Raw genomic sequence first — 13,714 nt, 5'->3', positions numbered from 1 at the left:
CAGCATTGCCGAGAAGTCACCGGGCAGTGTGGGAGGTGGCGGGCAGGCGGGCGGGGGGGGGTGATGCACGGCCTGCGAGGAGGAAGCCGGGAAGAGAGACTCCCAGCCTCTGACTCAGGCTGGCCTTGAACAGCCAGCAGAATGGGGTGGGGCCAGCCAGCCGTAGCTCTGGGCAATGGGGGGCAGAGCCCCTGCCAGGCCTGCAGAAGGGGCCTAGGCTCCTTCCCTGGCCTCTGCAGGTGGAATCAGCCCTGGAGAGCCATTGCCATGCCGTGTATATGCCGCGCTTCCCAACAAGGAACATAGGCAGCTGCTGAATACTGAGTCAGACCATCGGTCCATCTCGCTCAGGATTGTCTACCCAGACTGGCAGCAGAGGCTTCTCCAAGGTTGCAGGCAGGAATCTCTCTCATCAGCCCTATCTTGGAGATGCTGCCCGGGAGAGAACTTGGAACCGAGATGCTCTTCCCAGAGCGGCTCCCTCCCCTGATGAGGGGAATCTCTTCCAATGCTTCCACTTCTAGTCTCCCATTCAAAGGCAACCAGGGCGGACTCTGCTTAGCTAAGGGGGACAAGTCACGCTTGCGACCACAAGGCCAGCCCATACTAGAAGGAGTTTCTATGTGACACTAGAAGAGAGGCGTTCGAGCCCCCCACTTTTGGAGCTGACTCACCCCATAACGCATCAGCAGAAGAGTGTCCCTCCATCCCGCTGCATAGGGGAGTGAGTCATCTCCAAAATCTGAGATCTGGAGTGGGCTGTGGGAATCTCAAGCAAGTCCTCCTAAATCAGGCCTGCTCAACTTAGGCCCCCCCGTCAGCTGTTTTTGGACTACAACTCCCACAATCCCCAGCCATAGTGGCCAATCGCCAGGGATTATGGGAGTCGTAGGCCAACATCCTCAGGAGGGCCGCAGTTCAGCAGCCCTGTCCTAAATCAATGATCTTTGCTGTTTTTCAGGCGGGGGCCACTTCAGGGTGAAAGGCAGGTGGGAGGAGCACCGGTCTTATAACTAAAGTTTGATGAAGATGATGATGAAGAAGATGATGATAAATTGTCCCCTTTGCTAAGCAGGGTCCACCCTGGTTTGCATTTGAAGGGAGACATGCAAGAGATTCCCCTTAGGGGACGGGGCCGCTCTGGGAAGAGTATCTAGGTTCCAAGTTCCCTCCCTGGCAGCATCTCCAAGGTAGGGCTGAGAGAGATTCCTGCCTGCAACCTTGGAGAAGCCGCCGCCAGTCTGTGAAGACAATATTGAGCTAGATAGACCAATGGTCTGACTCAGTATACGGCAGCTTCCTATGTTCCTGTTTCTCACTGTGCTGATTTCCGCACAATGCTGTGCTTTTCTCAGTGCTGAGAGGGCCCTTAAAGAGAGATGGAGTCCTCTCTTAAGAGCCACAGGAGAACATAAGAACAGCCCGGCTGGATCAGGCCCAAGAAGGCCCAGCAAGTCCAGCATCCTGTTTCACACAGTGGCCCACCAGACAGATGCCTCTGGGAAGCCCACAGGCAAGAGGTGAAGGCATGCCCTCTCTCCTGCTGTTGCTCCCCTGCAACTGGGATTGAGAGCCATCATGCCTCTGAGGCTGGAGGAGGAAAGCCCTGGGAAAGACTACACTTCCCACCACTCCAGCAATGGCATCCAAAATGGTGCAGGGGCTCAAGCGAGCCTCCGCCTCTGCATGGCACCAGGCGTCTGGGCAGAGCATTCAGCTTTGACGAAAGCTTCACAGAGGCCCAATAAATAGTTAATTGGGGGCCACACTTAGGGTTGAAGGGGGCCGCTATTGGCTCCCGGGCCTTGCAACGAAGAACCCTGCCCTAAATGTTTCAATGATCTTTTTTGGAAAGCATGAATGCTGCACACAATAAAGCAATATTGGGTATTGAAGCACAAAGGGAGGTTCTTTTAAAATGTGCCCGTGTTTCCACTCGGGCTGTGTTGAAATGATGGGGAAATCCTGGGAGGGGTCTTAATGAAGTTCACCGGGGGCCCCCCCACTCCACCCATGTCATAAGCCTTCCCCCAATACCCTTTAAAAAAATTGTTCTGGGGTCAGCATGCCCTTGTAATTGAAACACTGAATTGGGGGGCCCTCTTGATCTTAGAAAACACACCCATGGAGGAAAAATAGGATCAAAGGAAGCTGCCCTATACTGAGTCAGATCCTCGGTCCGTCTATCTCAGAACTGTCTACACTGGCTGGCAGCAGCTCTCTTAAGATTCCCAGCAGGAGTCTTTCCCAGGCCAACCTGGAGATGCTGCCAGGAATCGAACCCGGGACCTCAGATGCTCTTCCACTGAGTTACGGCTCCATCCCCACCTTACAGAGCTCGCATGTAGTCTCCCACCCAGATTCAAACCAAGGCACCCCCTGCTTAGCAAAGGGGGCAATTCAGGCTCGCTGCCTCCAGACCCAGATCTCCTCCCTGGTCGGCCACTGCTCCATTTAAGAAAGGGTGAGAAGAGAGCAGCCGTCTTCGGAGAGGCACCACGTCAACAGACCGGCTGACTTATAGCATCGCTGCTGCTGAGACGTTCCCTTCCGAATGCATCCATTCATAAATTGTTCCCCGCCACTGCATGTCGCCAGAGGCTGCGAGCACACCTAGCGGGTGCCAGCGCTTTGATTTATCCATTTTGGGAACCACGACAGACGTCAACAGAAGATGCAGGGCGGCCGCTGGGGCTCTTAAAAAGCAGAGAGAGCTGGAGACACCTGGCCAAGCCGACCCACCCCAGTCCTGGCGAACATACAATATCCCTCCTGGTCTTTGCTTGGCCTGGTTATCCACCAAAGGACTTACGGAGAGCAGGAATCCACCCAGAGCTAAAGACCAGGGAAGGTTACCTTTCCCCGCAGTTGGTGTTGAGGGGTGGGGCGGGAACATTACGGGGCCCGAGTCTGCAGGCAGGGTTGCTTCAGACTGGGGGAGAGAACCCAGTCCAAGCCTGGATCAGGCCCCCCACTGCGGCCACCTTTTGCAAATCGCCTGTCGCCTTCCTCTTGGCTACTATTTACCCCAATAGAAGATGACCCTGAATTTAAGAGGACCCCCCCCCCGCCGCCAAAAATATGGGTTAAGTAGAGGTTATGCTATTTACTCAAAAGGAAGCAGACCCTGAATTTAAGATGCACCCCCAGTTTCTAACATCAAAAACAAAACTCTAGAAAAAAAAGCTAGTCTTGGATTCCAGTGAATGCAGCATTTCTTTCAATCGATTATCTGCCGACTTGGAATTTAAAAACACAGAGGATCACCAGCAGCAGCAGCAGCAGCAGCAATGCCCAGGGGATACTGCTCCGTAATACGCAAGGTTTTGTGAATGAAGACGAGGGGGGTGGAGAGGAAAGTGGAGAGAGACGGGAAGGCACTGCCTTGAACGGACTGGATAATAAAGAGCCGTGTTGGCAGGGGAGGAGAAGCAAGGAAGGCCTCCATGCCAAGCCGTGGTTGTAAAACACACACACACACACACACACACACACACACACACACACACACACACAGAGTTCAGGACACTCAGCGAAACATTCCAGGCCAAATGGACATTCCGGGGCAATCCCCAGCCTATTCAACAAGATTTAATCCAAATACATATGCCTCTCAGATTGACGGGAATATAAGAGTCGGCCACACACACACACACACACACACAGACACACAGTTCAGGACACTCAGCGAAACATTCCAGGCCAAATGGACATTCCGGGGCAATCCCCAGCCTATTCAACAAGATTTAATCCAAATACATATGCCTCTCAGATTGACGGGAATATAAGAGTCGGCCGGCTGGAACGGATCAAACCTCTCCAAGTTCCCTCCCTGGCAGCATCTCCGAGACAGGGCTGAGAGAGACTCCTGTCTGCAACCTTGGAAAAGCTGCTGCCAGTCTGTGTAGACAATACTGAGCTAGATGGACCAAGGGTCAGACTCAGTATATGGCAGCTTCCTATGTTCCTCTGTTCCTCTGCCTGGCCCAGCATTCAACTGCAAGTAGCCAGAGAGTGGCAGGAAATGCCCAGGAACGGCCCAAAGCCAACACATTCCTCCCCTCTGGTCTTCCCAAGTATCTGGTCTTCCCAAGGTAGACTGCCTCTGGGCCAAGAGGTTCTTAGAAGACCACACGCCAGGCATGAAGGCCACAGCCTCCCCAGCCCTTGTCCCACAGCCGCTGCTACTCAGAGGTAGGCTGCCTTTAAACCTGGAGGCTCTGCTCCAATATTTTTCATTTATTTATTTAACCTATATAAATATCGGGGTGCCTATCCACTCATAGACAGGCCTGTATCCTGTGGACAGGTTTAACCCCATTAAAATCTGAGCTAGCGGCACTGTCACATCTCAAAGAAGGGGATTCCAAATCGGAACACAAGGGACGTAAATTGCCTGCACAGACTGGCAGCATAGTGCCCTGTCTGGATATTCTGCCAGGGACTGAACCTGGGAGCTTCCGCCTGCAAAGTAGATGCTCTAGCACTGAGCTATGGAAAGCTCTTGATGACCACAGGAAGCCCCTGAATACCCAGTCTGTTAATCCATCTAGCTGAGGCTTGTCTGCTCTGACTGGCAGCAGCTCTCCAGGGCTTCAGAGGCGTGTTTCCCAGCCCTTCCGTTAGGAAATGCCAGACCTTGAACCTCGGACTTCCCCCCTGCAAAGCAGTTGCTCCAGCACTGAGCTACCATACCATTCCATCCCTGGTCTTGCTGGACTTCACAGGGTCATGTTTCCAATCATCTAAACCCACTTACTTGCACTCAAGTGGTACACTGCACCAGTGAATGGAGGCTCCACCTAGCTATCCTGGCTCACGGGCATGCATGGACCTTTCCCCGCATGGGGAGTGTCAGATTCCCTCTTCAAAAGACCCTGCAACTCCTGGCATTCAGAGGTAGACTGCCTTGGGATGTGTGGCTCCATTCCCAGCCACCACGGCTAACTGCTCTTCGCCCACCCTCTCCTCCACAAATCCGACTCACCCTTCCAAAAAGCCACCTAAGCTAGCGCCCCCCCCCCGCCTCTCATGGTGACGGAGCTCACCTTCCATCCCTTAGAAGGGTATCGCTTTAATTTAGCATGAGTATACGGATACATAAGAACATAAGAACAGCCCTGCTGGATCAGGCCCAAGGAGGCCCATCTAGTCCAGCATCCTGTTTCACACAGTAGCCCACCAGATGCTGCTGGAAGCCACAGGCAGGAGTTGAGGGCATGCCCTCTCTCCTGCTGTTGCTCCCCTGCAACTGCTACTCAGAGGCATCCAGAGTACCAGTTGAATATGACGTACCACTACAAATGTGACGAATATTTATATGCAGCTTTTCAACAAAAGTCCCCAAAGCACCGAAAGAGAGATTACAGAGGGAGAGAGAGAGGGAGATCTCAACAATGGCTCCCTGCCCCCCAAAGGGCTCACAATCTAAAAGAGAAACTGAAGACAGACCCCACACCACAGCCACTGGAGGGATGCTGTGCTGGGGATGGAGAGGGCCAGATGCTCTCCCCCCTGCTAAATCAATAAAGAGAATCGCCACTTTGAAAAGGGGCCTCTTTTGTGCGTTTAGCAGGGGCATAATCCCAAAATAATCCAGAAGCGGCCTTTCCACACAGCTGTAGCCTTGCGGGGTGTGTGTGTGTGTGGGGGGGGGTCATCGGGGAAAAAAAACCTCCCCTCCCGGAGGGGGCCGGGAGAAGCCCTCCTTTCTCCAGAGACCAGGGAGAAGCAGCTCCTTTGCGGGCCTTTGGCAGGCGCGTTGGGGGAGCGGGGCCGCACCACACCTCTCGCCGCCCCCCCCCGCCGGAGAAAGGGGGCAATTGATTCCCACGGCGCCAAGAAGCCGCCAGGGCAGAAGGAAGCAGCGATTTGGCCTCTCCGCGGATTCCCCGCTGCTGCTGAGCTCCGCGTGGAAGCGAAGCTGCCCGCCGCCCTGGGACGGAAGAAGAGTGAGCTCTGCAGTGGCCAAGAAGACGCCGCCACACCCTCGACCGGCTCTAAAAAAGAGTGCCCATTCGGGGGGGGGAGATGAGGGGGGCCGCGGAGCGCGCCCTCTCCCACGCCCAAGAGGAAACTCCACGCGCCGGCTTCTCTGACCCGGGCAGGCAGGCGGCTGCTTCTGGGTTAGCCCGGGCGGCTGGGCGCGCACTGGCAGCATCGGCTCTGGCTCGCTGGCTCCCTCTGCCACGCGCCTGCATCTCCGCCAGCCCCGCGGGGTCCACCCAGTCCAGACACTGACTGGCAGACGCACACCCCGCCCCGCCGCCCACCACCACCACCACCACCAAGCGCTTTCGGTGTGTGTGTGTGCACGCGCGCGCGCCCCCCTCCAAACTGCCCTTTCCTCTCCAGCCAAGGCTCCGGCTCACGGCTGCCTGCCTGGGGCTGCTGCCCCTTCCCTTACCTCCAACGCAGAGCAGGGACATGGTCCTCCTCTCGGGGTGGGGTGGGTGTGCGGGGGGGGGCTCTTCTTCTAGCAGGGGGCGCTTCCCGGCTGGGCTTTGGGCGGCTCGGAGGCGGCCGGCGGGAAGGGCGTGTGCCGAGTGCCAGAAAACGGCATCCTCGGGAGCGGCTGCTCCTGCTGGGGCTCAGCAGCCAGCCATCTTGCTTCAGCACCCAGGGCTGTGGACAGCGCCTGACGTCAGCCTGACGGCAGAGAGCGAGCCGGGCCAGGAGGGGGCGGCGCCTCCGCCGGCACCGCCTGATCGGCCGAGCTTTTGCCTAGGCTCTGGCAGGCAGCCATCATCGCGGGCCCCTACTAGATGCCTCTCTCGCCAAGAGAGGCGCCAGGCGCGGTCTGCGTCCTCTCTCGGGATGCTTGCTTCCGAAACCCGAATGCCTCTGGCTTGCAGAGCGCTGAATGGACCGGTCTCCTCTCTCGGTGGTGGAATCAGTCCATGTGCTGCTGGGATTGGCGCTTGATTGATTGATTGATTGATTGATTAAGTGCCGTCCGGTCGGTGCCGACTCTTAGCGACCACCTAGATAGGTTCTCTCCAGGATGATCTGTCCTCAACTTGGCCTTTCAGGTCTCTCAGTGGTGTAGCAAGGTTGGAGTGGGCCCAGAGACAAGATTTTAAAATGCCTCCCCCCACTGAAACCCAGCCCATGAAGTAAAGAAGTCTTAAATGAGACTGAATAGTGGTAACAAAACACACACACACACACACACACACACACACACACAACCTATGTGCCACAATAGAACATCATCCTAAATTATTTTTTTAAAGTTCTTGTAAATTGTGGATGATGCAAGTCATTGAATGGTACTAGAGAACGACATGCTGTTCTGGTCGCTCCGGGTCTTAACACTCACATCCATTTGGGGGGATGAAGACAACTTAAGGAAGCCCGAGCTGGGGGAGTCAGTCATGTGACTTGCCTTTGGGCCCCCCCCCCAAAGGCAGTGGGCCCCCAGACAACTGTCTCCCCTTGCCCTATGATAGTTACTGTCATCATCAAGTCCATCCACCTTGCTGCTGGTCGTCCTCCTCTTCTCTCTTTCCTTCAACTTTCCCCAGCATGATGGAATTCTCCAGGGAGCTGGGTCTTTATCTATCTATCTGTCTATCTATCTATCATATTTCTATACCACCCCAACTCACGTCTCTGGGCGGTTTACAACAGAAAGGTTGAAACATTAGTTAAAAGAGAATAAATGACAGATAAGTTAAAACATTAATTTAAACAAAATAAATGACAATAGAAAAGACTGACACATTACAACAATTTAACATTTTAAAATATTTTAAAAGATGGTTAAAACTATTAAAACAGTATTTAATTTGAAGCCTGGGTGAACAGATGCATCTTTAAAGATTTTGTAAAAGTTGCCAGAGATGGGGAGGCTCTTATTTCAGCAGGGAGCACATTCCAAAGCATCGGGGCAGCAACGGAGAAGGCCCGTCCCCGAGTAGCCACCAGATGAGCCGGTGGCAAATGCAGATGGACCTCTCCTGATGATCTCAATGGGCGGTGGGGTTCATAATGAAGAAGACATTCTCTTAAATACTCAGGGCCCAAACCGTTTAGGGCTTTATAGGTTACAACCAAAACCTTGTATTTTGCCCGGAAACTTATCGACAGCCAGTGTAGCTCCTTCAATACAGGAGTAAGTAACATGATCTCTCTGAGATGACCCAGAGACCAACCTGGATTCTGGACCAACTGTAGTTTCCAGACTACATACAAGGGTATGCAGTAATCCAGTCTGGAGGTTACCAGCATATGTACCACTATCCTGAGATCGTTTATCTCAAGAAATGGGCGCAGCTGACATATCCGCTGAAGCTGATAGAAGCCACAAGAGTGGAACCACTGCAAAGCAGTGCCTCCCACTCCCAACCCCCTCAGACACCCCAGAAGGATTCTAAGGTCGATAGCATCGAAAGCCGCCGAGAGGTCCAAAAGGACCAACAGAGTCACACTTCCTCTGTCGATTCCCAATGGGAGATCATTCATCAGACCGACCAAGGCAGTCTCCACCCCATAGCCCGCCCCAAAGCCAGTCTGAAACGGGTCTAGATAATCTGTTTCCTCCAAGACTGTCTGGAGCTGGGAGGCCACCACCCTCTCCAGAGGCGTAACTATAGGGGGGGCAGGGGGGGCACATGCCCCGGGCGCCATCTTTTCTGGTCACGTGGGGGGCGCCGCCATGACAAAAAATTTTTTTTAATTTTTTTAAAATTTTTGTTAATACAAATGTTTCCTGCTCAGTGCAGCAGCGCTGCAGCAGTCAAGGGAGCGCGTCGGCGCCCCCTCCCCCATGAGCGGTCCCTTCCGTGCCGCCCGTGCCCCCCCCCATTGCTTTGCTGGCGCCTGGCAGCCAGTCAGTGGCCTGGCTTGGCGGCGGTGGGCGCTTGTGAGGAAAAACCTAAGTATAATGTAGTATGTTGGGGGGGGGCGGGGGGCGCGGGGGGCGCCATTTCAGTGCTTGCCCTGGGCGCCGTTTTCCCTAGTTACGCCTCTGACCCTCTCAATCACCTTGCCCAACCACAGAAGGTTGGAGACAGGCCTGTAGTTGCTCAACTCTGAGGGATCCAAGGCAGGCTTCTTCAGAAGCGGTCTAATGATTGCCTCCTTGAGACAAGGAGGCATGCTACCTTCCCTCAGAGATGCATTTATGATCTCTACTAGACCTTCTACAACAACCCCCCTGCCAGATAGTATAAGCCATGTCTGGCAAGGGTCAAGAGAACAGGTGGTGGTGGGGGGTTGCACTGGTCCAGTCAGCTCGTCCACATCCTCAGGAGTCACAAACTGGAACTGATCCAACCAAACCATACAAGAGGAGTCGCTGGACACCTCCGCATCAGTCACTGAAGTAAATGTGGAGTCTAAGTCGAGAGATTTGTTCCATAATGCTATCGCCCCTGCTAACTCTTTACTGAGCAGCGGGGAGAGCAACCGACCCTATCCTTCCAGAAATCGCCATCAGCCAATTACAAAAAGCAACTTTACTGGGAACAGCCTCTATTCTGCGACGATATCTATAATAACCAACAGTACTGATGATAAAATTCAGCCATCCCAGGTCCTTGGGAAGGACTCGATGCCTGGATAAAAACAAACTAGCCAATAACACCTGTCTGACTGTGTAAATAAATAATGATAAGGCTCATCAAACAGAGAACTGAGGATATTGAGAGAAAAACAGATCTAGCAAGGGTACCTGACTTTCAGAGCCAAGAATCAGTCAGATATAGTTTGGCCCCAGCATCCTATCTCACTGTCTTGGAGGTGCCCCCAATTAGAAGAGTTTTTACCCTGGCAAGATGCAATGCCCTGCCTTCAGCCCTCTTAGAGGGCAGATATAGAGGGATTCCCTATAGGGAGAGGCTTTGCCCATGTGGTGAGGGTCAAGTGGAAACAGTCACCCATGTGCTATTGGAATGTCTGTTCTATAGAGACCTGCGTTGGGATCTCATTTACCCTTTGATAGCTAAATGACCAGGTCTTGATTCTCCTCAGACGACTGACAGGCTGTTGGAAGGAAGTAATTCCTGTGCCACCAGACAGGTAGCTAAATTTTGTAGTGCAGCCCTCTGTTTGCGGAAGAGCTTAATAATGGGAAAATAGGCAATGGATTTAAGGCCAGAGCAACTTGTAGCTATAATGTGGCTAGCTGCAGGTGGGCACGCAGGTACTGGTATCACCTGTATATCAGCAGTAAATCTAATGACAATATTTCCCCAAGCTCCTGAATTGTTTAACCCCTCTCAGATTTAGGAGTCGAGAAGTTTTGATTTGTGTGTAAAAGCCTCATAAGTATGAAATATTGCTGCCTCCTTTATCTCTAATTATTTTAGTAGTATGTTCAGTACCTTGATCTATGCTGAGGAGGACTTTTTAAAATTCATTTGGTGTTATTGTTTGTAATAGAAGTTTGATTGTCTTCTCTTTTACATTTGTTTTAACCTCATGCTGGTCGCTGACTGAAATAAAGAGATTGAGATTGACCTGTCTGACTGTGTAAACAAGAGATGATGATGATGATGATGATGATGATGATGATGATGATAATAGTAGTAGTAGTAGTAGTAGTAGTCAGGCTAAAAAGATGGGTCTTTATGGCTCTCCTGAAGGCCTCCAACAATCCTCTTACATCCCCTTAGGTAACCTGGACCTAAGCCATTCAGGGCTTTAAAGATAATAACCAGCACCTTGTACTTTGCCCAAAAACATATCGGCAGCCAGTGCATCTGTTTGAGAACAGGCATAATGTGGTCTTTCCGGGATACCCCAGAGACCAATCTGGCTGCTGCATTTTGCACTAACTGAAGTTTCCAAATGACATTCAAAGGAAGCCCTACGTAGAGTGCATTGCAGTAGTCCAGCCTGGAGGTTATCAGCTGGCACACCACTGTTCACTGGGCACTGGTTAAACAGTGCACTGGACCAAATTTAGAAATCCAAAAAGTGGATGATTCCTGACGTTGCAGAGAAATTACTTATCCTCTATAAGTAACTGTACTGAAAGTAACATTAACTGAGAAACAAAAGTTTGATATTTATTACTAACTAAAACTTAGGCTAAGTAACAGTCTCTTATGCAGAGAGAGGGAGAACCTCTCAGTTTGAATTCAAGGCAGTAAGTATAGAGCGGACAAACAAACCCAGATCCCCTCCCTGAAGCCAGTCCATACGAAGCCAAATAGACAAGCATATCCGAAACACAGAACATCTCCTCAGTCTCTTTCTCAATAGCTTGCCTCTGTCAAGGGGCAGCTGGGCAATGCCTACGACAGACAGGGTTACTTCTGTGGCTAGTTGGCTATGCCCTGTTTCAGCAGTAAAGAGTCCCCCAAACTTCTGGCACAACTTCCAGGCACCCTCCTTCTGCTGAGGAGTTAGTGTAGGAGCCCAGAGGATTTCCCACCCCTATGGTGAGCGGATATTTATATACTGCTTCTTCTCAACAAAAAGTTCCCAAAGCGGTTGACAGAGATATAAATGAATGAATGAATGAATGAATGAATGAATGAATGAAATGGCTCCCTGCCCCACAAAGGGCTCACCATCTAAAAAAGAAGCATAACAGAGACACCAGCAACAGCCACTGGAGTGATGCTGTGCTGTGGCCCCGATGGTGTTGAGGTGCTCTATGGTGTTGTTTTGGAATTGCACCTAGGGCGCCAATTACCACTGGGATTATTTGGGTCTTCTTCTGCCACAGCCTTTCCATTTCAATTTGTAGCTCTTTGTATTTTGTGCTTTTTTCTATTTCTTTTTCTTCTGTTCTGCTATCCCCTGGTATTGCTATGTCGATTACTCCGGTTAAGCAACGCTTCTTCCAGTAATCTTGCAGTCTCCAGCCCTGGTTGCTCAACTGAAGATCCTGAGTCCTGTAGCCCACTTGCCACCAGACGTCCAGGGACTCCAGCACCTGGCGCGGTCCTTGTTGACCCGGGCGACTGTTGGTGTTGGTCTTGGTCTTGGTCTTGGTGTTGTGTGATTTACACACAGTCTACCAGCTTTTATTGACTGGATTTGGTACTTTAATTATCGGGCCCTTTCCAAGGATCTAGGATAACTAAAGAAAAATTAAAGATAGCGTCGTAGTATTTGTGCTGTCTCGAGTAGTGTGGCCTTCTGTAGTTGATGCGTTATAATTTTATCGATGCCCAAGGTGTTGAGATGGTGTTCCAGTTCTTTTGGTATTGCACCAAGGGCACCAACAGCTATTGGCACCACTATTGTTTTCTTTTTCCAGAGCTGCTCAGTTTCAATCTGAAGGCCCTTGTATTTTGTTATTTTCTCCAATTGTTTTTCATCGACTCATCTATCCCCTGGAATTGCAATATCAATTATCAGAACCCGATTCTTCTCTATGACTGTCAGATCAGGTGTATTATACGCTAAATGCCTATCACTCAGTTTGTATTAAAAAAACCCCAAAGGATTTTTGCCTCCTGCTCAGGGTGGCTCACAGCATTAATAAAACAGATACAATGTAAAATAAAAGACTAACAAAATTTTAAAAAAGTTTAAAAACCAGGCTAAAATCACATTTAAAATTACAATTTTTAAAAGTTTCAATTTAAAAGTTATTAATAAAAAGCTAAAAGCTAAAAGAAAACACCCTAAAAATACCCTACCAGATGTAAGCAGCAGATAAAACATTAAAAAGCCTCTTTAAAACAATGTTTTTATTTATTTATTTATTCAATTTCTATACCACCCTTCCAAAAATGGCTCAGGGCGGTTTACACAGAGAAATAACAAATATATAAGACGGATCCTTGTCCCCCTGTCCCCAAAGGGCTCACAATATAAAAAGAAACATAAGACAGACACCAGCAACAGTCACTGGAGGGGTACTGTGCTGGGGGTGGAGAGGGCCAGTTACTCTCCCCCTGCTAAATAAAGAGAATCATCACATTAAAAGGTGCCTCTTTGCCAAGTTAGTAGGGGTTTTTGATTGTTGTTTTTTTTAAAAAAAAAAAAAACACTGAGGGAGGGACCATGGTAAAGCTCTTCAGGGAGGGCGTTACAAAGCTGAGGGGCCGCAACCCAAAAGGTCCTGCCTCTAGTCCTCGCCAACTCATGACAAAAGCTATGTGCAACTTCCATATTCAGTGGCAGTCTACCTCTGGATCAGGAGCATAAGAAAATGGGAGGCAGTCCTGGGACCTCTCCAGCCTTGAAAACAGACCCCCAGCTGGCCACGCCCCTGAGGCCAACACATCGGGCTCAGAGAGGGCAGCCAGCACCAGGACACAGTTGCGCTGCCCGGCTGGGTGCTCATCGACCAAACAAAGCGCTCAACGGCTTGAAAAGGCTGACGGGCAGCACCTCTGTGTCCCGGTTCTAGCCACGTTGCCAATATTGGGGCCCAGATATGCCGCCCTCCAGCCTCTCCCAGCTGAGGAATGCTTCATTCATCAGCAAGGAGGCCCCCTGGGCACTGGCGGCTGCGGGGCAGTTCTCGTTGCCCCAAGAATGGCTGCACTTCTGTTGTGGACGCAAGATGCTCGGGACAGGCAGGCAACAGTGGAGGTGATCACTGATTGCCTTCACTGAGCTCGGCTTCTGAGTTTCCAGTGGCTCTGGTTGGAACCAGGATGCTGGACTGATGCATATTTTTGATCCAGAGAGGATGCTTTGTGCAGCAACTGCTCCCTCTAGTGGGGAAAATGTGAATGAACAACGTTACTGTACAATGAAGCGGAGAGGGCTGGTGGGTTATCCCAGTGGGCCAATATTTGCC

At 51.2% G+C, this 13,714-nt stretch overlaps 1 protein-coding gene across 12 annotated transcripts in view; it reads right to left on the bottom strand.

Moving 5' to 3' along the window:
• The window catches only part of LOC128343637 (protein unc-13 homolog A-like), a 119,592-nt gene extending 112,970 nt beyond the window's left edge, over window positions 1-6,622 (bottom strand). For all 12 annotated transcript variants that reach the window (XM_053293059.1, XM_053293063.1, XM_053293065.1 and 9 more), the window contains exon 1: window positions 6,407-6,622. In XM_053293059.1, the coding sequence (XP_053149034.1) occupies window positions 6,407-6,428 (22 nt within the window). In that variant the 5' untranslated portion in view covers window positions 6,429-6,622. The remainder of the gene's footprint in view (window positions 1-6,406) is intronic.
• Window positions 6,623-13,714: the final 7,092 nt, after the last annotated feature.

Source organism: Hemicordylus capensis, chromosome 2 (assembly GCF_027244095.1).
Source record: "Hemicordylus capensis ecotype Gifberg chromosome 2, rHemCap1.1.pri, whole genome shotgun sequence".
Taxonomy (NCBI): Eukaryota; Metazoa; Chordata; class Lepidosauria; order Squamata; family Cordylidae; genus Hemicordylus; species Hemicordylus capensis.
The sequence above is the reverse complement of the archived record's forward strand: the minus strand, read 5'-3'. Positions and strand labels throughout refer to the sequence as shown.